Source organism: Platalea leucorodia (assembly GCF_965183815.1).
Source record: "Platalea leucorodia genome assembly, chromosome: 8".
In the NCBI taxonomy this organism is placed as follows: domain Eukaryota; kingdom Metazoa; phylum Chordata; class Aves; order Pelecaniformes; family Threskiornithidae; genus Platalea; species Platalea leucorodia.
In genome coordinates, this window is record NC_138830.1 from 3,500,597 (window position 1) to 3,527,091 (window position 26,495).

The 26,495-nt window shown below is 36.6% G+C and overlaps 1 protein-coding gene across 5 annotated transcripts in view; it reads right to left on the reverse strand.

Annotated features, from left to right (window-relative positions):
• Positions 1-26,495, reverse strand: part of NLGN1 (neuroligin 1) — a gene marked incomplete at both ends in the record, with an annotated part of 311,850 nt that overhangs the window by 177,662 nt on the left and 107,693 nt on the right. For all 5 annotated transcript variants that reach the window (XM_082319321.1, XM_082319320.1, XM_082319319.1 and 2 more), the window contains one exon: positions 22,531-22,683. In XM_082319321.1, coding sequence (XP_082175447.1) covers positions 22,531-22,683 — 153 coding nt within the window. The remainder of the gene's footprint in view (positions 1-22,530; positions 22,684-26,495) is intronic.

The following is a 26,495-nucleotide window of genomic DNA, read 5'->3' on the forward strand; positions in this document are numbered from 1 at the left end:
TAGTATTAATTTATAGGGGAAAAACTAGGTATCCATGATCTTAATATGCTTTAAGGAACTGAATAATACCTTTTTTATTTTTAGCATGATTTCTGTGATCTTTTCTATCTAAATATATGAAAGTATGAAAGTCCATTTTTCCTTTAGACCTTTCATAACACATGTAGTATTTGAGAGAGCAAATGCAGTAAAACTTTCTGATCAGAAAAAGGATAAAGAGCTGTGCAACGTCCTGAAAAAGCCCAGCCTGCAATGAGAAAATTGTTCTACTTCCTTCAGGTAAAACAGAGATAGATCTCTCAAAATAATGAAAATTGGAAGTGGGAACATGTATCAGACCAGGAGATGGGGATGAATGTACAATCAGATGGTCTTACAGGTCAAGAAAGTGAGGCTTATGATCAGCTCATGAAGCTTGACAGGTCTGTACATGAGAAAGGAAGATCTGAATTTTTTAGAGGAAAGATGAGGAGAGAATATATAAGCAGTTGAGGTGTGAAGGATTTGTACCAGCTTACTTTCGGTAGGGCAAAGTTCCAAGTTAGGTGCCTGCAGATACTTATCAATACTCATCTTTTCAAGGCCAGAAGGGACCATTAAAATAAGTTCCTCTTCCTCTTGGATACTGCAAACCAGAGAACTGAACACCCTTATTACAGCAGCTAAACTGTGATTTTTTCAAAGAAACAACAATGGATTAAGGTGATAAATTTCCATTTAATTGCAATGGAAAGTAGCAACCTGATTTATTCATTCAATAGCTGTCTAGGGATTGCCGGGTCTCCATAAAAGCCAGAGAAATACCATAAAGAACCAGGCTAGGAAGCTACAATAAGCAGAGCTGGCTGGAGCACCTTAAGCACCGAGCTGAGTTTTCAGGTCCTCGGTAGATAGCTACATGACACAAACCTGCAAAAAGCAGGCTGTGATGGAGTTGTAACGAGAGGGTTGCCACATTTCCTAAGCAATCAGCCTGGGGAGTCCAGCAGCGCGGAGTCGTCTGAGGACAGCGCCGGGCAGAGGAGCCAGGCTGGTGTGGCCTCAGCCACGCTGCCTCTGGGCAGCGGCCTCTGAAATAAACTTTCCAGACAACTGCACCTAGATTTCATCTCAGAAAAATTAATTTCCCCACTCGGAAAGCAAGCCTGGGAGTAAACTAAAATGCACATAATGTGGTTACCCCAGTGTGAAATAGGAGATAAATTTCTTGACAGTTTACATGTTTGCTAAGGCTACTGGAATACAACAGCTTTTCCAAATACAACGCGCTTCTTTGTAGCTCAGCCTTTTTCCTGAAGAAAGGCTCCGTTGTGTGAAAAGGGGAACCCTTGTCTCATCAAGCTCATGATTCAAGGAGATTCCCCTCTTTTTGAACTCCCAATAATGCCAAGGAGTCCAAGTTCTGCCCTCGAACAAGCTGCCCGACTTTTTCAGGTGACTCCAATGACCAGCTCGCACAATGTCACCATACAAATCGGCAGATGCCCGTTGCCAGAAAACTTTATTCTTGTCAGCTCTGTCATCAGTAGGAGGTAACTTACTGTCATGCACAATTACATTTCAGTGGTAATAACACTTCAGTCAAGGATTCGCTGCTGGAGCCCCTTAGCGATACAGTTCAGGAGAGAGGGGAAGTGGCAAGACAGAGTCAAAAACTCAAAAAGAAGTTTGGAGTCTGACTAGGGCACGTACGGAGTTCATATTCCCCAAGGCAATCAGCAAATTGCCCAAACTGTTATAAATGACATACAAGGACATATATTCCCACTTTTTTCCTAATTATAACCAAGGAGCTGCATTAAAATTCTTTCTACCATTCTTTGCCTGTTGTTCTTAAACAAATTACTAAAAACTAACATCAGAGGAACAAATGAAGAAGAGAAGTGAAAAAACCAAAGCCTATTAGTAATTTACCCTGAATGGGGGAAAAAACAAAACAAAACAAAAACAAAGCCCAAGGGAAAAATAGCCATTGGGTATATCCTATGCCAACGTAAAAGAAAAAAAAAAAAAAAAAAAAAAAGAAAAGAGTCATTTTCTCAAGCATTTTTATGAGTCGGGAGAAAAGTGATCCCTTGTGCCTGCACAGCTGAGCACCGTCATGGGACACAAGAAAAGCCAGAGGCAAAACCAACACAAACCAACCAAACAAAAACCCAAACCCAACACTGCCTCCCCCAAAATCTTCCCAGTCTGGACAAACAACTTACAAACACAAATTATGTTGTTTGCCTCACAGCAAACAGGGTCAGCCCAAAATTGTTCGTGTAAAATCTGTCGTTAATAGAATTCCTAATATTTTTTTGCCTCAAAAAGGTGAATAATAATAGACGAGGAAGTCAAAAGTATCTGCAAAAGTTGTTAGGACCAAAAATAATACATTAATATGATCTTTTCAGCTGGGGTACAGTCCCTATGTACCCAATACCACGACAGACACGTCAAAAGTCGCAGATAAGTAGAAGATGTGAAATGATCTATGTAATAATTATAGAAATGGCCAAATGTGTACCACCTTTGCTTTCCCAATAAGCAGCTGCTCAGATCTATTTTTAAGGCCTGACTCATCCTTGTCCGCGTTTGATTTCTGTATCACCTGGCCCACAGAGCATTCTTCTTTGCAGCTGACTGCATTCAGGATTTAATTTTATATTTTTATTTGCCTTTCTTTTTAAAAAATAAAATCTTGCCCAGAATCGGAAGTTTTCCATTCAGGTAAGCAATCAACACCTGTAGAAAGGATTTTATAGCTCTTTCAGCAAGAACCTTTCACACCATGGCTCACAGGCCAAGAGATGCCATTAGATGCGGTGTCACCAGGGCACTCGCACAGGACAGTTTAATAATAGTTGGAAGGCTGGTTTCTCCCTTAAGTTCCTAGGGGAAACAGCCAGAACTGATGCTGGAAAATGAGAAAGTACCACAAAATTATCTGTCTAAACTAAAATCCCAGAATAAGTGTTTAACCCATAAAATAATATGACGAAGACAAAAGCTGGAAAGAAAGACAGACATTAATAAGTCTCTGAATTTTAACTTGCGTCCTCACAAGTTCACTAACTCTGGTGCTCCTTCCCATAAAACAGATTATATCTGCAGCGTTCCATTTCCTTTATACTGGTCCCTTCGGTAGCTTTGATAGCTTCCATTAGCAGTTGCCCTTGATTTATCAAAATTTCCAGATTAATACATTTTAAAGACAGAAGGAACCACTATTAGCATATAGCATACTCTGAGTAAGGAAAGGCAAAGAATACTTTCTATGGTGATCTCTGCAGAGACTAATGATTTGTATTTACATGAGATTTACATGTGATTTACCAACAGCAGTTAGAAAGTGAAAAAATAGTATTTCACATTTCAGATTGATATATTCTAATTATGACCTAAAGATGAAGAGAAGTCTGAGCTGGATATGACTAACTTACCAGTTCTAGGCAAAACCCAAAACATTCAGATTGTTGGGGTTTTTTTCTGTTGACACTTGTTCATTGGCAATGACACATAAATACCTGATATTTTGGAGACTTTGTTCACCACCTACCGTGGGATAGATTTTTTTGCTTGAGTGTAATTTCCATACATTTCAAGTAATCATTTATAGGCACAAAGTAAAACTTAATTTCAGGTAGGAATGCACTTCATCCATTTTTTACTAATCCCTTAAAACCCTTTTCACTTTTATGCATTCCTAGTCCATGTACATTTCAGAAATAGGACACTATTAAAAGAAATCCTTTCCTGGTCAGAATCAAGAGCGTGTGAAAAACTGCTCTAAAGCAGATGGTTATCTGTGAAGTGAAGAAAAAAAAAAAAAAAAAAAAGGAAAAAAAAAGGTAAATGTCATACCAAACATTTGGATCCTCTAATTATAGATTATTTCACTTAAAGTCCCTTATTTATATTCTGGAGGGACCTATATCTCGTTAAAAAATAGTAAGTTTAATTATAAATTAAATACAATTCTAAAAGGCATCCCTCTCTGACTGTCTGAAAGTCTTAAAATATTTTTCTTAAAGACTCCCCATTTCCTGAAAATTATGGCTTATCTTCTTCTAAGCTGAGGGATTTGCAAAAGCAGCATGTGAGATATCTGGACTAGTGGAACGCTGATCAGCCTGGCAGATGGCTATTTTGTGCCAGCATTTTCAGATGGTCAGATCATTAGGTGGGATTGCCATCTTTGCTTCTCACGGACCCAGGGCTGGGCATTTGGAAAGCCTCCTTTCTAGTATCTCACCTGGGACAGAAAGGTCATACATATTTTATGAGGAAATTATGAAGATTAAATGTGTTTCATAAAGTGATATGATACCTCAAGCGTATGCCAAGTGTTGCTGCACAATAACTGTAGCAAATACGTAAGTATACACAGAGTAAAACAAAAAGGAAAATTAGAATAGAATGGATCAAAATATAGCTGAATTTTTATAGAGGTGTAAAAGACCATTTCCAAAAGAAAATAGTGTTACTGTAACTATTTCTTGCACGGAGCATCATCCAGTATCAAGGGAAACATGATTATATCTCTAACAGTTTAATTTTCCAAGTAAATCTAGGTCTTTTTCTGTGATGCATCAGTAAAATCAAGCCAAAAAAAATTACAAAATGTCAGAATATTCCCAAAGGCTTGAAAGATGAGAATTGCAAAATCAACAAACTTTTGTGTAAGATAAATCAGGTAAATTAATTTGGGACGTCTGTAGCTGCTAACACTGTAGTGGGAATGGCATGCAGCCTATCTGATTGCAGTCACTCCCAAGACCTGCTTGTGCTGTGAACACAGAGTTAAACAGCAATGTATTAGGTCACACCCTACCTTAAATGCCTCAAATGTTCTCATAAAATTCCGTTCCACCTTTATCAGAAGCGAAATCAGTATGCTGCCCTGTGGCCAGGGTTAGATTTGCATTGTGGTTTTGCCCTGATAAAAAGAACTTGCCCTTCAGGTTTGATTGGAAACTTAAATACCTGTTTTGTTTCAAAATCCTCTGAGAAATCTCGCTTTATAATGAATGTAATGTCAAAAATGTCACTTATAAGTTGGCTTCCTCTATAAAAGATTTTTTGGAACAAGCTGTGGTTGCAGTGCAGTTCAGTAGTTCACTGCTATCTACAGCAGCACTTTGTAACTCCACTTTGAGGCGGCCGGAGTCCCATAGGGAACTATTCTTTTTTCCAGTATATTTGACACGTTCAGCTGTTAGTGCTCATTATGGTCATTATGAGCTATTACTGCTCATTACGCTGTTAGGCAGATGACACCTAGATTTACTGAACTAATGGTGATGGGGGTGGAAGAACCTTTCTTTTTAGATACATGAGTGATCAAAAAGGAGAGGTAAAAAATCTTTGAAAGGAGAGGAAGAAAAAGAGGTATTGAAAGAAACACTATACTTTCAAACGCAAAACAGCGATATCGAATCAGGTATGCCCTTTGGTATTATGTGTACACATCCCTGTTACCTTCATCTCCCTCTGTTTTTCCCTCCACTAAGCTCTAGAAACCATATATCTCAACAACTAGAAACAACAATGAATCTAAGCTAATTAGAAGAATGATTCCGGTACTACTGTTCTGTTTGCTCTGTGCCATCCCTCATGCAATGACACACTTCACTTTGGCGACTTACTTTACTGATACAATTTTGGATAGCCTTAGGCACTACAATTTAATTATTCTCTAAAACAAAAATAGAAATATCGGCATAGGCATTTTCTGAAAATAATATCAAGAGCTATGCAGCAACAGGACTGTGTGGGAAAACTATTCAAGTACGTATTTGCTTTTTCCATTATCTATTAATGCAAATCATATACAAATTTAGTTTGAAAACATTTACCAGAAAGAAGCAGCAGACAATGTTTGTCCCATAAAAACTTACAACACAGTGGCCAAGAGGTTAAATTGCTTAAATAACAGTTATCAACGCAGTCATTTTTTTCAACCATCGTTATTTGATTTTTAAAGACTTAGATGAGTTATTCTGGGGGGTAAATACACAACTAGCTGTGATATTTCATTTAGTTTCACTGGAAATTAAGCTTTATTTCACTTGAAATTAAGCTTTTTTATGTGAAGGACAAGCGATTAAACACAACTTCCTAAAAAATAAATTGATTATAATGCCAAATTTTTGGTTTCTCTTCTATTACTACTCCAAAGGTAAGGATAGAGAATACTCTGGCTTTCCGATCTGCACAGGTCCTTTATTAATTTCCCTGTGTGTCACACAATTCAACACAGCACTCGAGCTCCTTGACAAGAAACCCTCGAAGAGAGTCTCTCAGGGTGCGCTGTACTGCAATAGCTTTCAGTATTATGCACTCACTAGTGTAAAGTGCCTAGTATAAGCTGGAGGATCAAGGGAAAGGAAAAGCCATTCCTCTCTGCTATTTGGTGTAAAACAAGAAAGAAGCAAGTCATAATCTCTCCCCTCATGGCTTCCACTCAGCTGTGTACAGGCAGGCAGGCAGCGAAGCCAATGTTCACTGGCTGAGAAACAAAACAAATGCGATTAAGATGAAAGTGTGGAATAAGATATGTTATATGAATCTGCCTGTTGCATTCCAGAAACCAAATATTTGGACTGTACATAGCTGGAGTATTGGAAGTCTCAGAGTCATAAGCCCCATCTATCTCTCTGTAATACACCAAAGAGAAAGTCATTAATGCATTGGTCAGGTATAATTAACAACTGGATAAATAACATGCAGTGGCATTTGCATGAGCTAGGGTAGTTTTAACAATCTGGGCATTTCCAGTATTGCCTCTTCTGCTGAGAAACAATCTTGAAAGGGCACTAAAGATCTTCTTTCAGATACCACAAGTCAAAATGGCATATCACAACGTTGCGATACAACATGCCAGCTCAAACTTATGGTGTGTCAGTTCTTTCCTGCTAGCCAAATTTTCAGTGGTGGCAATCTCTGGAGAAAAATATTATGGAATAAATATGCATATCCTTCAACCTCTAGCAGATTGAAATGGAGTTGTTCTGTCAGTAACAACAGCTTGTATCGACTTTAGGTGGATATCATCATGACAGGAGCAATGTAACATTTAAATAAGTATAAATAAATATACATTCTGACTTAATTTCCTAATTGTTGATGAAGGAATCCTCTGAATAGCTTTTTGTTCTTGACTGGGCATTGTCTGATGGCTAATCCTGCACCAATAAATATATTCTTGTGCTTTCCTTATGATTGAGAATTATATTGCCAGATGTCATGAACACAGTGGACAATTACATCAAATTATAGATATGGGGCTTGATCCAACACAATTCAAATTAATGAGTTTTTTATGGCCTGAAATTTGCTAGAATCAAGGCCAAAATTAAAAGATATGGTCACACTTTCAAAAGCAATCTATGCATTTGTGATATATTTATTCATAGTACGTGATAATCTTGCATCTATCTTGTACATAAAAAAGTCGGTATGGGTGTAGTTTTAACTAAAAAAAACCAACCAAACATTTTCAATGATCAGTTTTTGTTTCTTTAAAAACAGACCATTTTTACTACTGTTAGCCAGTAAAATACTACGAAGGTTTTAAGATAATCAAGAACAGGAAATTAATTTTCCAATAAGTGTCTTTAGAATTAGTAATAATTATTTTACAATTGATATGTAAAAGAAATATGGTCAAGTTGAAATAACACTTTTTCTACACTGAGAATCAAAGGGGAAAAGATATTTCTTTTTCCAGTTTCCTTAAGAGCAAACTTCTACTATTTTCTTCACTGTATTCTCCAAGACTCAGATTCTATAAACATCTATTATATGCTAATTTTATACATGTAAGCAATCTAACTGCAATCAGTAGAACTACCCATATTTATAGTTAATCAGGAACAACAGAAATAATGAGCGGTTATAAAATCACAAAATTTACTTTAGCAACAAAGACCAGGTGTACTAAAAGAAAGGAAACATCAAACTCATAGGTTTTTTTTTTTAAAGGGTCTAGATTTTCTACTGTACTCTTGCTGTTTATTATGCTCTTGAGATAGTCTTCTGTCTATCTCAAATTCTCCTCCTGCTTCAGACTGATGTGAAACTACGGTACTGTCACTGACATCTCTTCAGAGTTGTACCACTGTAAGCGAGAGGAAAATTTAGCGTAAAGAAATCTTTAAAAGCTGTTACTCGGGTGTTGTTAGAGAAGGATGTCGCGGTTACCCACGTCATCCGGCATGTGACAACGCACTGTACGCTGAAGAGCGCTGGGTGAATGCTGCCCTCAGCGAGGAGCAAGGTGCAAACGGCACAGCTTCAGATCGGAGAGCACAGTTAACTGTGTTCGGAAAGTACAAGTGAAACTAAGAAACTTAAGAAGTAGTAGCCATCTCTCCAAAGGGATGAACGAGAAGGAGAAAATGGAAATTATAATGCAGGAGAACAGTTGGGTATAGTAGGAAATGTAATCTTGTCTAACAGAATTAACAGAAGCATTGATTTTTTAATTTTTTTTTAAGTTATCACATAACCTACAATTTCATTCCTGGTCTTAAGTAATTTCATATATTATTGGTATTTTCAAGATCATCAGTGTTGTTCAGTATGTGATATAAATCCACTTCTATAGTGCTATGTGTTACCCATCATAGTACTTTAAAGAAAATATTTAATAAACACGTTTAAAGTTACTTTAAATTACACAAATTGCTACACCACCTACATTCTGCCTTTCCTTCTTTTGGTGTGCCACAAGAATGTTTGCTAGCATGGCATAAAATAAGGAATCGTGAATTTTATACTGCAGCAAACAACTGATTGTTTGTCCTGCTGAGTGTTAGTGCTGACCCAGGTAGCAGTGTTTTATAGTCTGAAGATCAAAGTGCAGCTTACCCATCAAAATCACATTCCAGCCTTTTTTTATTACGCTCTTAACCTTTCGTCTGTACTTAATGTGTTTTACACAGCACTGAAAAATATAAATATAAAAAAAAAGTTCAGAAAGCCCTGTTTCGGTGAGTGATCTTTGTTTCTTGACTTATCATCGTATTAACAAGTTCTTTGCTTTTCTTGCAATTCTTCCATCATTAAAACTACTATGATAGTCCTTCGGAAAAATGAGTGACTTTGATTTCTTTGATTCACCTTAGTGATATTTATGTTAAAGAGTTGGTATTAATGAAAACACTTAATGAAATAATGAGGTTTATCACTAGCATTGGTTTCTCTTTTTCATAGTCTTTTAAAACTAACATTATTTTAGGAGGATTTTTTTTTTTTTTTTTTTTAAGGAAATGCAGCAAATAATATCAGATATATGTAAACACTCTCAAGGGAAAACAAACAAAACCATTTATCAGTTGTATTCTTACAGAGAAATCCCCAAAGATGTCTTTAAAACAGCCTTCTAGAGTCTGCAAGTTGTTAAGCATGGGACATTTAACCTGCTTTTTGCAACGGCTTCATTCCAAAGCATTTCACTACTTGCATTTACGGAGAAGCCACTATTAAAAGTACCTTCAATCTGCTTTATACTTGTCAACTGCAGAAAGCTATTAGCTGTAATTGGCAATTTAATTTTTTTCCTTTGCTGCTTTTAGCATATGATCAGCTTCCAAAAAGTAAGGTTTTAGTATTTCACTAATGTACCCTAAGCGATGTATTCACCCATGGCGTAGGCAGTTTTTAGTTAAGAAATTGGTCTTCATCAACATGTGATTTTTCAATATGTGTCAAGAGATGTGAAAAAATATGTGCTCAGGAATTGCCAAATTGTGTGTAAAAAGAACAGTGAGATGAGTGACAGCACAGAGGAAACATCCCGGCATGATGAAAACAAAGGAAAAAAATAGGATGCCATATAGGTCAGTGGTTGGTAGGCTGAACCTAAATAATTGGCATCAAACTAAAACAAGCCAACATTTCATTGGCATAGGTACAGCTTACACTGGATTCTTTCCTAAGTGGAAAAGCAGGCAAAAGAAGGGAGAGAAAAAGTAGTCTTCCATTCACTTATAACTTGCAGGCAGTCTTTAGGACGCCTCAAAATCAGGAGCTCCTTTCCAGAAAACTCAAATTCCAACTGAAGAAGCTACAGCATAAGACTTCGCTTGACCCAACCTGTGACCAGGTGATTCTTCACCCCCCAAACGTTTAATTTCTGGGTAATACTAGGATAAGTGCAAGGTTTACCAAGAGAGCTTGAAAGACTTGGCTTAAGTGTGAAAAAGGTTCGGCATCTCTGCTTTGGACATGAGCCACTGTAAATTTTGCAGGAGACAGATCATTATCTCTCACTGCCGGACTGTCAAAACAGAGCTAGTTTACTCCATTGGGATGGTAGAATAAGTAATCCTTTCTGTGCCTGTGAGCCACAGTCTGAAACCATAGCAAGTGAAAGCAGATGATATATCTACTCATGTCAAAAAAGGTAGTAGTCTGGTTATTGCTTTGCAGAAAAGCATGTTTTTTGCCTAAGACAACTAGAATGGGCTAATAAATTTTCATGAGAGTTCAGTCTATGCAGAGACGAGGTTTACAAAGATAATCAGGAGTTAAAAGATCAGGTAGACACCTAGAGAACAATTCATCTGACCCCGCTTAGTACTTAGTATCCCACTGCTACGCCTTAAGACCACAGAATCACAGCCTCGAGGTAGCAGGGACCTCTGGAGATTGGTTAGTCCACCACCTCCCCTGCTTAAACCAAGGTCAACTGCAGCTGGTTAGTCAGGACTGTGTCCAGGTGAGGTTTGAACATCTCCACACACTGGAGACTCCACAACCTCTCTGGGCAACCTGTTCCAGCACCTGACCACCCTAAGAGTAAACAAGGGTTTTCTTACTGGAATTTCCTGTATAACTGGTGCCCATGGCTGCTTGCCTTTTTGCTAGATGCCACTAAGAGTCTGTCGCTTTTTTTTTTTTTTTTTTTTTTTTTTTGAAAAACCTTCCTCATTCTGTATAAACCTAAATTGAAGCTGGCGAAAACCAAACCCCTTCAATATGCTTGTTTTCATTTCTTTTGGCTTCCTGCATATTGCTTACTTGGCAGTGAGAAGTTAAGAACCACGTCCTGAATATGTTTCTGCTGGGTTCTGCAACTTTGCGGGATGACTACAACAACAAGTAACTATTAGTACGCATTGATCGTCACAAGTAATTTCGTTTCTTTCAGAGTGAGATTGATTATCTTCACCTAACTCATGCAGATCTCCAGGGAGAATACACTGAGGAACCACAGAGAATGTGATGGAAAAAGCTTTTAAAGGACTCAAAAGTTTTAGCACCAAAAGACTGACTAAGCGCTTGTGTAAATGAAAAGTGCAGTGACATGACAAAAGCTCACCTCTGTATAGTCAAACAAAGGATCTTGGTTTATCTGTTTCCATCATTCAAATACCAGCATTCAATCATTAATGGGAAATAAACGTTACTTGGGCTCATTTTTCAAAATTATTTTTGTTGGCGCATTTTAAGAGAATCATATAAAAGCAGAGAAAGGCCCACATGCTACTAGTGCAATATCAAAAATTGGTCCACAGCCACTCTGGAACGTTGTGAAGACTTCAGCAGTGGTGAGCCACAAAGGTGCTTACAAGAGTGGGAATAACAGAGCAAAACAAATACGTAGACCCAGTTTTCTTTGGTGCTCTAGGCAGCGGAAACAGAATCTCCACCTCGTTCAGAGGCACTGCACCAAGTGGTCCTCCTAGGGATGCAACATGCCATCACTGATTCTTTGGTAGAAAACACAATATTTCCTATTTGTGGTTGGTCCTAGTAAAAAGAGATAAGGTTCTAGCAAAGCTGATTATTCCTAGTGTCAGCTGCTTGGAATGGTTGTGCAAGAGAGCCTGCTCTGTGGTAATCTGGAACTGGAAGTGGTTACAAGACAACATTGCCTGCAAGAGAAGGGCTTTTTTCCATGTTCTTAAGATTATACAGACTTTTTCTGACCCTCAGCTGCATCTTTGATACACTATAGCCAAGTAACGCTCTTCTTTTCCTATTTTGTATGTCTGAAGAAAAAAAAAGGTTAAAGCTGAGCATGTATTCTAGATAATACTTTTTCAAAATTATCAGTTCCACTACACCTACTAAATATACTCCTGTTTGTAAACCTGTTTGCATACAGTACTTTCAGAAGAAGCTTATCAACAAAAACATCTGCTGCCATGACTGAATTTGAACCAGAGATCAAAACGCTACCTATGAAATATTTATAAAAAGAAACCAGCCAAAAACTATACAGAACTTTCAAAGGATGAAAAAACAACATTATGTGCTTATGGAGGGGAAAGAAAAGGAAACGTATACATCATTTTAAAGCTATTTAAGAATGCAACCTTAAATTTCAAATCGCGATCATCACTTCCATAACATTTAGCTTAGAGACAACTGCAAAGATGGAATTCGGGAACTATAGCAGATGTTGAACTTTGTCGTTGCTGGAAAATGCAGGTAGTATCTTGATATTTATCAGTAACATTTTTAAAGCACATCTGCGGCTGGAGGAAACCCACATTAGAAAAGATCTATATTAGAAAGGTAGATGCCAAGTGAATTCGTTTGTATTAGAAAGAAGATATATGAAATAGCGAGTACATTTCCATTTTAAGTTATCTTTTTAATATAAATTCAAGAACCTAACGATAAACAAAATCCAAGCAATGTGCATCCAAACAGCTATTAATTACAACAGGAGAAACTTAACAATGGTTTGTAAGCTTTGAACACGCAGGATGTGCAAGCCCATGAAGTGTTAAAAGAGAAAATTTTAAATTATCAAAGAAATGGCAAAAAGAAAGTTAATGCTCCTTTTATTGTGAACATTTCCCTTTCAGTCTACCATAAATTAGCCTTCCTAGTTAAGGACTATATAAAAGCAAAAGGAAAATATTTAGAGAATTTTTTTCAAGAGGCATGTAATAATAAAGTGAGTAATTATAATAGCATTAGGATCCTCAGGAGTGTATTTCACGGGGTCATTAATATGGTTCATGGGTAGCTGAAAGCACATGGCCTTTGGCCTCATGCCTCACAACACACATGGGGCATGCATTAATGGCTCGGTAAAGCACACCCTATTGCGTCTCACCGCTTTAATAAAGCCTTACAGATGAAATGCAAAACCATTTTCAGTTGAGCTCGAGTATTATGCTAAAGTTGAAAGGAAAATTTCAGTCATAGAAGCAAATCAACTAATGTGCAATAAATTATACCAACAAGTAGAGATGGAAACAAACTTTTTTTGGAATAAATTAATCTACCCATCTGATTCCTGTGGAAATCTGTGAGATGATACAAATAAGTACTTACCAAATTCATGAGGTATTACAACCTAAGTAAGGAAAACAGGTTAGGGATATGCTTGCCTCTTCTTTTTGAAATTATTTGGAGCTATATGGCACTATGCCTCTTCTCTCTTTACATTTTGTACTTCTGTACCGAACACTTCATTATAATTGATAAATTTTTTTAAAAAGTACAGAATTTTTTTTGGCATACCTATGGCAAAGTAAGATCCCTCAACTGAAATCCTGGTGGAAAGTGTGGAGAAGATGAACAAATTGTAATGAACGGCAGAGATTTCATAAAACCAAACATGCAACAGCTGACAGAAAAACACAGCAAAAATAACTTTTAAAATCAGTAGAATTCCTGAGTGTGTAGTGAGTCTCTCAGAGAAAGTCTGCTCACCTCTTTTTGTTTCTATTTCGTTAGAATCTTGACACAAAAAGAGTGAAAAATTACTGCAGAACAATGAAAAACCTCAGTAAGTTTTATTTCTGTCTTGCTTCTCATTTTGAGCAACAATAAACCCCCTGAAACACGGAGAAGATATTTCAAACACTTAATCAAGATATATAAGTAACCTTTCTTTTTTCAAAAATATATTTAGCTTGCAACATATACAACACAAGAGATGCTCAAAATACTTCTACAAATATGTTGATATCTATAATTTATATTTGCTTGAAGGCAATTTTCATACTTTGCTTAATAAGGGATGTTAACCAATATACATCATTTCTTCTGGCCTTTCGTAGGCCTTCATCTAGCATTTTTTCATGTAATAATGTATTCAAATTCAGTTTTCACCAACATAATATTTATTTGCCAGTACATCATAGGATGTAAGAAATCAGTCCATCAAACAATGCAGTCTTCTATATATTCTCTGTTGGAAAATAATGGATATTGCTACATTTTACTGTAGAGTTTTCTATGTGCATTTTCGCATGGATCACGCATTAAATAGAAGAAAAAATTTAGGACCCTCTCTTGCCAGTACTGCTGCCAAGAGAGTTTTGGTCCTCTAGATCTATTGTTCTCAGTACTCTCTTGAACCATTAAAAAGTGCTGTTACAACCTTAAAATACAGATCTTATTCAACTGATTCCAAAATATCATGAGGTATTACATCAAAGAAGTATCAGAACAGTATTTGAGCTAGTACCTATATATGTAAACTAATTCGCACACGAAAAAACATAAAACTTGAGCCATTTTATGCATTTGAAATGTGTGAAAAATGAGAGCAACATTTGCAATGGAAATCCCTGTCAAGTTATCTATGGCTTCCAAAGCCCCACAGCATACAGAAGTGCTTCATTTAAGCTTCAGAAAACTTGGGACTATTTTAATACATGTAATTAAATGCAGTGGATTGGGAATTCAGAAGTGTGCTATCTACTTGTCCTGCTACTTCTATCAGAAGTGTCAAAAGAATTTCCATTTGCCTTTTTTCTGGGCATGAATTACAGCCCTGTAAAACTCTGGAGTGAAGAGTGCCCGGCCCACCAAGACTGGGCACAGATCTAACCTAGATGCTGAGCTGTAGCGTATTTCTTAATGTCTTCCTGCCTTGGTTGAAAATCAGAATGTTGGGAACTCAGCGGATTATTTCAGTGTTGGAACGCTCTGCAGTGAGATCCAGATTGCATAAAAATCCTAATTTATCCCCACCTCTTGGCTTGCAGTCAGACAGATCCTTTCCTGGGAAGTTTGGCATCCTGGCAAATGCAGAGCAGCCTAAATTCTGTTTGCTTCTAAGGATGAGGCCAAGTCTGGCTTCCTGACAGGCCTCCCATCACAAGACAACCAAAAGCTTAGGACACTGTATAGTGTATAATACAAGTTATTGTGTATAACTGAAACATTTGTAAGACTGTAGATTAGAGGTTTTGCACAAGGATCAGTGATGGTGTAAAAGTCATTTGGTCAGATATTACCTAGAGGAAAGTGAAGGTAGCTACGCATAGCTAGATCATAAAAATTACAAATAACTTCATGTAGGATAATAGGGTCAAAGATTTGATATTTTTTCTGAGGCAGTAAGATGTCTATAATTTGTCTTCAGCGAACGCTTTCTTTCCTATTTTGCAAATATTATCAAGTTGAGGCTTATTATGCTCTCAAAGATAAATTTGCTATTTGGAAAAACTCGAATACTTTTATTACATGATTAAATATTGATCAAGGGCATTTATCTTACCAAAAAAGTAATTTCTTTTGACAGAAATGACACAAACTGCTCTTATGCCAAAATGAATAGTTTTAAAGTTTGTTATTTGTTATTTTTCTGTTTACCAAAACAGAAGTCTAGTGACAAACGTTGGAATAAACCTGTTATTTAAAATGTACCTGTACCAAGACAGAAACCTATTCAATGGCAAGCAAAATGATGTCTTTGTGCCCTAAAAAATAGAGAAGCGGGTGCGTATCCATCTATTCAAGCAGATGGATCATGTCAATTTGCTGTGCTAGAAAAAGCACAAATAGAAAAGAAATGGTTCATTTTAAAAGTGCACTATATATTCAGGGTTGCCATTTCATAAATATCTTGCCTGCTGTGCACTGCAGTTGACCCTTTAAACATATCTAGTCAATAACCTATTGTTTACCACAAGTCCATTTTGTCATTTTGATGGTACAGATTCAAGTGTGGCAATCTTCCTTTCTCTGCTTCACTGCATACATAACTCCCTTTGGCTGGTACTAGCTCACAAAAAAAGCCACTAAAATGTCATTAATTACAGCAGGTTTGAGATCTGAATGCTAATTCTATTAATGGACCTATGAAATTAGGCCACTGTAAATCTAGATGAGCTGTGCTTGGGCCTCCTGCAAACTGGGCTGACCTGAGGTTACCTACTATGTTAAATAAGAATTGTCTAATACATTTTTAGAATTCCAAGTCTGTGTAAATCAGACCTTGTGAAGTACACCACCAGAGGGAATAGATAACTGCAGTACGCTTTCTATCTTAACTTCCTCTATTTATCTAGCATCAAATTCATTTGGAGTGCTTCATACCAAGAAACAGTGATGCCCAAGGCTAAGGTGGGATCAGATAAGGCCGTCTGGACACTTTCCCTACTGCGTAATCCCAAAATGTGAAAATTTCATTTATAAGACACTTAATATTCACATATCTAAAGGAGACTTGTTATGAAGCTGCCAAGGGCCCCTAAAAGCATTTATGAATTAACATTCTCCGCATGTTCTTCCAATTCAGAAAACTTAAATGAATGATTTTTGACTGATCATTTTGATGTGTTTTGCTATTAATTCCCCATCTTTACTTTCAATGTAATGTACTTCTAATTAGGCAATAATATGGAATCTTCTGTTCATCTATCATTTTTACTCAAACATGTTAGGAAATGGATAATAGAAAAAAGGCTCATCAGAGACCCTTTGGTGGTACAGCAAAGCTGGAATGAAATGCCATCTCCTGACAGTACCTTTAAGGTTTCATAAAAAGATAATGGATGTGCTTGTCACTGACGCTAATGATCAAACATTTTCCCAGTTTTACTGGATATTAAATTGTGGACTATAAAAGAAAACCCCACAGCCTAAGCAATGTAGGAAAAGGAATCCTGCGACATTTTTAATCTCCTTTGATATCTAACTAACATAAACCTTCTTATTCCACTGGTACTTTCACTGAATAGTCAACAGGGCATGAGTGGGTGATGCTTACTTTTACTACAGTGAAGAAGCTTATTTTCAGGAAGACAGACAACTCTTCAGGTTGCAGAATAGGGACACGATAGATTATATATGCAAAAATGCTTAAGTGACACAGGACACCAATTCATCACAATATCTTCATGAAGTTGACTAAAGCTTTTTTTTAATCTGACATGAAGCAACTTTTGGAAGGGTTATGTCTAAATTTCATATATAATTTTGAAACATATTTGAAAGATATCCTCTGTTTAATATTTTCAATAGTACTACCATAACATCAAAATAAAGAGCAGAGCAATGCAGCAAAAAAAGTAAATAATTACCAAAATAAGGATTAATTGGTTCGACAAATTAGATTAACGCTGAAAAAAACAGGTCTAATATGAAAGCACTGAAAAAAAATGGTATGTTATTCTATTTAGAAAGAGAAAAATATAAAAACAAAACAAGACAATGCCTTCCAGTCAATCACAATGGAATTAGACTCCTGAAATGGGCAAGTACTTCCAAGTTGTTCTGAATTAGTTTTCATTATGATGTATTCTCATCTCTGTGTCCAATCCTGCAAACGGTCAACTAGATAATTCTTCATCCCGTGAAAAGGTTCACTAGCCTACATTCTAGAATTACTACAGCAATAGGAACAAACTCGTGCATAAACTTACTCATAAAGGAAAGGCTGTGCGTTATTTTTTGCCTGTTGGGAATGTGCAATGTCTTGCTGAAGAGAAAGATGGATAATGGCAGAAATGCTAGGCTTGGCACAGATTGCCCAACACCTACTGCAGGGCTGTATCCTTATATTTCACGTACTTCTTTAGCCAATAAGATATTGCTGGTTGGCATGATTCTGCATAGAAGCAGTATGTACATTCAAACCTAATGTATATTCCTAACGTATTCTAGCACACAGCAAAAAAAACATGTTAAGGCATAGTAAGACTCATCCTCTGTCACTACATCTCCCATAAAGTTTTAACAGTCACTAATAAAAGTAGGAAATTTTGCGACAGTATTTTTGCTTTGTTCTGTTTTCTTTGCCCAAGTTTTATTTTACACGAATGTTGCAGCCCAACATAGCCAGCTGACACAACACACTACTGAAAAATTGAGGTTTGGGCTGGAAAACACAACAGACCTCTTCTAAGAATAGCTTTTCTCAGAAGAAGCTCTGTGCATGAGTAGCAAATTTCCAGTACCCTTTCTCCTCATTGCATCGTTTCAAACTATGGGCAACTAGGCTCTGTCACCAGGGGAAGCACTGTACTTATGAGCGCCATGGATTTCAGTGCAGTTATTGGGGAAACAATGTACTGGTGAGAATAAGGCTACCAGGTCTTTCAAACAGTGTGCTGCAGTGACTTTACTTTCAGCATTAAAAGTACAAACTAGGAAAAAAAAAAAAAAATCAAAGCGGCGGAATACCTGGATAGGTGTTTTCTACTCAGCAATCCCAGTCAATATCCTCTAACTAAAGGGTGACAATATAAATACAAAACTAAATGAGAGCAACGGTTCCTATACCCTCCCCAAAAGGGAAAATTGCTTATAATTAAAAAAAGCATAACGAAGACAATCTCTCTTATGGGTGTGCTTTGATTTTGGCATAAATTAAGGTCTTACAGTTACAGAACGTTTTCCTCCCCAATGCAGACATTATTTAGAATGCGAAATAGAAAATACAAAATACATATAAGTTTTCCTTTTTCTTTATTACCACCTTTTTAACCAAGACCTTTGGAATGACAATTTACTGTTTCTGTAGGGAAAACTACTGCCTCTTAAAGAGGAAAAAAAATGGGAAATTTAAAGTAGTGTTTAACCTAGAGATTCCTGTGAATCATTCTTCCATCCCCCAGTTCAGTTTGTGAGCTGCATTTAAAATGTTTCTTTCAGTTCTATTAAAGTCCTCTGGTTAAAAGATAATCAAGAGTAAGAAGTATAAATTAATAAAATGAAGAAACAAGTATGCCTTTAGCACAAGCCAGCTCTCTCCTTTCTCTCCCCTCTTGAGAGCAAAAGAGGTAGCATCCAATGGTGACCCAAAGCATTCTCCTTTTCTAAATAAACCTTTCGTAAGCAAGAACACAGAAAACAGCACTGGCAGTGTTAAATCTGTCTGTCGTGATCTTTTCGGGATGTTAAATAGACTCCTTTTGTAATCCTTTTATGTTCTTTCATGAAATTTAAATAAAGAGCTCCTGCTTTTTACCAGTTGGAGATATTTTAAATAAACATTCGAAGTCTCAAATTAGTTGAGTTCACAATCCAAACATGCCTTCATGTCTGTCCTTTCCTAAAAACAAGCCATAGAAATATATCTGCCCTTACTCCTATGCTGTCCCTCAATGACATTAGGCTACTCACGCAGCATTCCTCACTAGATAAGATTGCTTGCAGAAGACTTGCATTTAAAGAGAACCTAAGGAAGATATAAATAGTCTGTTTCCAATGGCTTCTTATTCAGTAGTCCCTGATTTACCAGGGCAAACAGTTCTCTTTTCCATCTTATCTTTATCTAAGAAAAGATTCTAGCAGACTTTCATTCTCAGACTTGTTTCAAAGACAAAATTGGGCCAGGGAACTCGCTGGGGTTTTGTCTGGTTTTTAAATGCACTTGCTCTGTGCTTCTTTAATTTTTATCATTGTTTTCTCCTTCCCAAATGGATTTCACTTTTAAGTGATTTCTAACATTTTATTTAGAAGAAAAGTTTGCATCTCCATAAAATGCAGGTCCTTGAGCAGATTTGTCTATAGGACAAAGGTTGTCTCCACTCAGAATAAACAGAAAAATAATCTGAATTGCACCAAAAGCTGTCTACTGTGGACTTAATAACAGTACTATAAGGAATCAAATATCACAGCATATCCTCCCTTCCCATCACTATTGGTCTGGAAGAAAACATGGCTGTTGCAGTGCTAAACATTTATCTAACCAGCTTCCTTGTTAAGAAATGTCACAGTGTGACTTGGTGAAACAACAGCGAAACTCCTAGGACTCCGGTAGATCTTCTATATTAAGATATATATCCACAGAGACTGATTTAAGAAACCCACACCAACAAAGGTCATATGAAAGTGACAACAGAGACCTTATTTTGCCCCTACATCTTCTCATGTGAAGAAAAAAATCCCTACGTTACTTCTCCCTGTACAGCCAGGCATTTTACACAGTGGTGAAGTGAGATCTAGGTGTCCCACAGACAACGAACCGTGATGCTGAACCTCTCACCTTATGGGATCGGATACGGGAAGCCAAGAATTTGTCTGCTATGTATTTGTAAAACCATTTCTCATTTAGTGACTGCAAAGGGTAACGTTCTGCTGAACAGTGATGAACAAGAGTTTCAAAACAGCAAAAGTAAAAGTTGATATCCACTACAATTATGCAAAAGTTCTACTCTGAGGCTGTATCTTAAGACCCGGAAACGAAGGCAGAAAAAATGCAAACTGTGCACATTTTCTTTTTTGATTATTAGTGTGTTTCTACACTACCTATTTAGTGATATGGCATCATTATTTATTTAATGCATGACAGACAGGTATTGTGCCGGATACAAGCTATATGAACAACTGCTACATATAGTTAACAGGTGCATTTATTTTACTAAGAAAACCCTGCAAGCCTGATACAGGGTTATTTTAGTTAGTTTGAAAGTACTTTCAAGTATTCATACCAATCACTGGATTCTACTGTGAGTTTTAGAGGTTTTACTGTAATAGGTCCCACTTAAAAGAAAATTAGCTCTCTGCCCCTTGAGGCTCTGTAAAGACCACAAAGTTCAAAGAACCACAAAAGCACGAACACAAATGAAATCCTCCTAAGCTCAGTAAGATGTTAGCAGTGGGTTGCCTCAGGGATCAGTGTTAAACTACAAGAGGAAAAAGACATTATCATCAACGAAGGTGAATCAATTTTCATCTTTCAAGCAACGAGGCCTTTCAAACACTGCAACTACAAGTGATTTAGGAATTAGACTAAATAATTTACAAAAATAAACAGTACTTTCAGATAATGGATGCTGTATTACTGGACAAAATACCCTACTGGCATATAATATAGATAAACGTTGCTTGAAACATCAAAGATGAGAGCACTGGTGTAAAAATAAAATCTTGATTAGAGGTACAGATTACAGATTATTAACTGCTGCACTAATATGTGCCCAAGGACTTGAAGTCGCTATATAAATTGGAAGATGAGGAGGAGGAAGAAAAACATACAAAATATCAGAATTGCTTTGCTTAAAGAAGTACACCACCAATGAAACCTCCAACTGGATGCTAAAGGAGATAAATCCAGCAAAAAATAGTTATGATCTTTCTGGAAATGTTTCAGTCCTTTGTAAAACATAACCGTAGTAGACTAAGTTTCAAAACTTAAAGATAAAATCCATTCCATTCCCTCCCCCCAAAATTAAAGTGCATTCAGATGTCAAACTTTTAATAAAAAATGAAACTGTTGAAAGAAAATTACCCAGATGAGCAAACCAGAACCAATGAATTTGGGGGTCGTGCTAACTGAATTCAAAGCACAAAGTAACAGAGCCATGATGACATAAAATGACCACACAAAAGAAAACCAGAGTAGCAGACGTTGCTAATGCCTAGGAATTGGAAAAAAAAAGTTGACTGATCTTCAGAACCAACTCACTGCTGTGAATGACACCTGGCTTATCACACCACTTCAGATGTTACAGGGAATACCCTCATACCTATGTACATATTCTGAAGTTACTCTACTGACCTCCATAATATCCCAGTATTGAACTCCTGCTTTAAGGAGTCTTAGCTTGCGGAGCCCTAGTGTGCAATAGTTTGGTAGAATACACAGAAGAAAAAAAACAACAATCATGTTGTCTCAAGAGCTGGCGAATTTGTATCATGAATGTGACTACACTGAGCAAATAGCAAAGTATAATTTTTTAGAAATACAAGCTACCAGAGGGATACCACACAAGTCTACCAACAGCATCGGCATATCCTATTCACTGTATTTGAAAAAATCAAAAGTAACTCTATTCATTCTCTAATTTGGCCAAGAAAAGAAATACTGGAGGTAATTGAATTATAATAACACTTTTCAAAACCACAACGGAGCACAAAACAGATAGGTAAAACATACAGCTCTTATTAAATGATGTTTTCATAACCTCCTTAGCTTTATTCAAAGTATAAAAAAAATCATGGTAATCAAAACTTAGTCTCTTTCTTCCAACAGAAAACCCTATTATGTATAACTTAACATTTTAAAAAAAAAATCTCATTTATCTGTCTACAAAGTAAAACATCGCTGTTACTTGCAGAAAAAAATTTGCTTAGCTCAGCAAAGGGAAAACCTGTTTCATACCACTAAAAGCATGACAGCAGGTTCTTCCAGATAATACTTGCCATACTATAATATCTCATCCCCAAAATACAAACCTTTTCTTTGACAAAGAAAACAAAAAAAATTGTTGTTCTTTTGCTTGTTTGTTTGGTTATTTTTTTGTTTTGTTTTGTTTTTTAAATACATTCTCACGTATAACATGAATTGCATTACAGATTGCAGGGATTAATGGAAAGCTGAAAGCTTCTTACCAAGTACCCCAAGGCGATAGTTGACTGTGATGACTATCACATTCCCATAACTTGCTAGAACACTGCCATCATATAAATTTCCAGTGCCTTCCATGTAGGACCCTCCGTGAATATACACCATCACAGGCTTAGGTCCCCCACTGTCCCGAATGTCTGGAAAAAACATTAAGACACATTTTATCTCAAGAAAGTACCAAAAAAGATACATGCAATATTTTATTTTTTTTTTTAGTGAGGTTATTTTTCTTGAAGTGTTTCTCAAGCAACATCTTTTACATAAGAAAAAGGGCAGGTGGGCCCAAGTGTTTCTTTGTGGCTTGCTTGTAACCAAAGTTCATATTTTTGAAACACTTGTTGGCCTCAGAAAAGCAGAAAGGAATCAGAAATGGTAACGTGTTTGCTCAAATGCAATGGGTCGGTGGTCTGATTCTGTTCTTGCTGAATTTGACATAAAATGTCTGCTAACATCAGCGTGAGCTCATTTAGGCAGTCTGAACACTTCTGAAAGCTCAGTCCATCTTTCTGTTCACTTAGCTAAAGGCAATACACCATATTAAGATAAACAAGATTTCTGCTCATACGTAAATGGTTGATGGCTTCCAGTATGGTAAGCTCAATAATTTATAAAAAGGGCGTATAAACAGCTGTCTTTTGATAAGTCTGAAGTCCAAGTTCTCAAAAAGTACTTGGAAGCTGTTTAACACTTAGACCTCAAATGGATATTATTTGTAACCTGGGTAGCCTAAAGTTTAAGGAGTGTGGGTACTTATTTTGTCAAATTGTGAAAAGGACTGTATGTTATATTTGAAAAAATAGCTGCCTGGAACAATATTTGTAAATCCCCACCCTGCATTCAAACAAATATTAAGGTTCTCAAAAGTAACACTAAATGCAGGTAACAATTTTCAATCTTAGACGCTCTGCCATTCTCTCAGACAACAAAATTAGACATTGACTTATTGTTTTGAGTTTCTTTTTAATGATGATATTTGCAAATTAATGCATCTACTCGGAATAAAATTTTGAATATCTGAACACCACTGCTTCTTCGGAGGAAAGTTGTTCTTAAGTATCAATTCAAAGCAACAGTTAGTGGTGGGATAATACATGTTTTTCAAAGATTTTTTTTTTTTCTGTTGGACTGCAAAGAAATCAGCTAAGGTGTAAATTTAAACTTTTACATCTGCATTAAATTGTATTTTGATCTCATTTACTAGGTGCCTGAGTCTTTTCCACTGCTCAAGTGATAGTATTCCATAATAGTCCCTAAAAATCAAGACAGACAATAGTAAGAGAGCATGCGAATACTTCCCAACGAGGAACTGGACTGCATATTCTGATTTGAAGACACTTTTTGTCATTATGACAGTATTCGAGTGACTTCCCTGATTACTCACTTTGAAGAAACCTCAGATGTATTGTTTAAAACTTTGATTTGGAGGAATCTTAGTTAAGATGCTTTCAAGTAAGCTCTCTGCAGAATTGTTTGAATCGTTTCTGTAAAGACGACTAGGTAAGTGCAGTTATGCTAAAAGTCCTGCTTTTTGAACTTGCTGAAAAAAATCAGCCCAGACGTGCCTGCTTATAGAAAACCAGTTGCTATTATTATTTTGATACTGATTCTAATTCGAAGAAAATGCCAGAACAGTCAAGATCAGAAACTGGATCTCCAATATTGGAAGTACTAGACCAATCGTTTATTCAAGACCAAAAGGATGATGAAAGGCTGTGCGTGAAATTGCTTGCACTGCTCTCCTCACTCAAGCATACAGTAAGGGCTTTCCAACACGCAATTTTCAGAGTGTAAAGCTAAGGAGACTATTTATCTTCATTGTCCATAGCATAGAATTATGAGCTCCTGACATTTAAAATCTACGTAGAGGAAAAACTCTTTTCAAATTCATACACTGTTTTCAGTAGATCATTTGTTCATAGTCTATGCTTTCTTTTTTTTTTTGGATACAAATATGGAAGCAATAATAAATTATTAATTTGAAATCACTGTGTGACTGTTCCCAGCAGAAATTGTACACAGTTAATTGTATGCTTGGTGGTAGCACAGGGGGAGACTGTCTCAGAATTCTTCTTTAATTAAAATTACATAGAATTACAAAGCACCAACTGTGAACAGTAATGAAATGTTGGTAGTACTGGTCTGTTTATCTGGAAAATAATATTGGGATATTTAGAAAAGAATAGGTGTCCTTTACCTGAGAAAGGAAGCACACATTCATGAGTAAAATCTGACATATAAAGAAGTGATTTGCTGAGTAAATTGTCTATACTGTATTTTTGTTATTTCTTACTACTAATATTCTTGTAAAGATTACAGATAACAAAAGGCTAATTTTCAGCTCTGCCTATGGGCCATGTCAGAGCAGATGACATGCAGTATGAATTTTCCTCATGCTACTTTGCCAAAGTCATCAGTCTTAAGAGAAATCCCTTCTACAAAAGAAAAATGGTGCTTCTGTGTGGTTTTCAGGCAGTAATCTAGCACTGGAGACATCTGTGAGGTTCTGCAGTATTCAGCTGAGGCTAGTGGGACTTTGGGCTACAGATTATATAGACGCTATGGAGCTCTTGATGTGAAGGAGATCGCTGCATTTTGGTCTTACAGTCAGTGGTTTCATATCAATTGCAGTCTATAGCTAGGAATATTTGAAAGGTGCAAATATTCAGCTGGGAGAGTACTGTTTAAGTACAGACATTATTAACTAGTGGATGTTATTAAATAGTAAGATCAAAGGAAGAGAGCAAAATTCAGACCATAATGAAGAACTGATTCCTACCTGAAAGGGAGAAAATGTTCCCCCATGAAAACTACCATCCTTTCAAATTAAAATGGAGGAAGTACTAAGATAATGCTCTGCGAGGAGAATCCCTGCATTGGTAGAAAAGCAGCAGAAAGATGCACTTTTCAAAAGTGCTTATTGGAGTTAAGTGTTCAACTCGACAAAGAAAATAGAGATTTTGGCACTCGGATACTTTTCAAAACCTGACCCTAAACGATTTAATGAGTCTTATTTTTTCTACAAGCTGCTATCAGTCCTTTCTGCACATGTGCTGGGCTGGTCTCAGTAAACTGTAGTTACGCTTTCTCGCAGAGATGAATAGTCATTCTTGGGTGTGGATTAGCAGTTATTCGTGGAAGCAGCTCATTCTGAACAGGCTTGAAGAACCGGGGTGCAAACGTGACGTGTCTGCCAAGAAGTGTAGATCTACATACTGATTTAATTTAGTTGCGTACTGTACCTTTTGTTGCATTTTATGAGGTGTTGCTTCGATTAAAAAGCAGACACATGAATATTTTCAAAAACATATGCAGGGACAGTGCTGTTCAAAATCCTGCTCAAATTCAACTCTCTACTATTTTTATTCACACAGAAGATAAGTTTCAAGTGCTGTGATTTGTTTGGCTTTAAATTGCTAGTTGATAAAACATCTAAGTAGGTCTTACTGTATAGCAGAGTATGATCTTATTTATACGACAAATACATGAACTTTCTTATTATGATTTCCACCATCTCCTCTCTTCTGTACCTTTCTAATGTTTGTTGAATCTACTTTTTATGTCTGGTCTTAACTACATTACAGTCAATTTAGGAATAGGGCTGTCTTTTATTCTATGTTTGTTACATCACACAACAGGGAACCGGGTCTGACTGTGACTATCAGTCACAATTGTCATATATAACAAAACATAATTATAGCTTCAGTCATTTGAAGCTGATGTGAATTTGCCACATGACTTAACAAGTATAATTTGCAAGGAACAACCAAAATGGGAAAGGAAGAAAGCCTACCTGGAGACAACTTAACACAAAAATATAATTACTTTAGCACAGATGTCACAAGCAGTGTTTTTTCTAAATGCTATAAAAATTGTGACATTTTGATGTAGAGTATTAAGTAAATCTTGCTTTTTGAACATGAAACAGCACAAGAACAGTGGAAAACCTTTA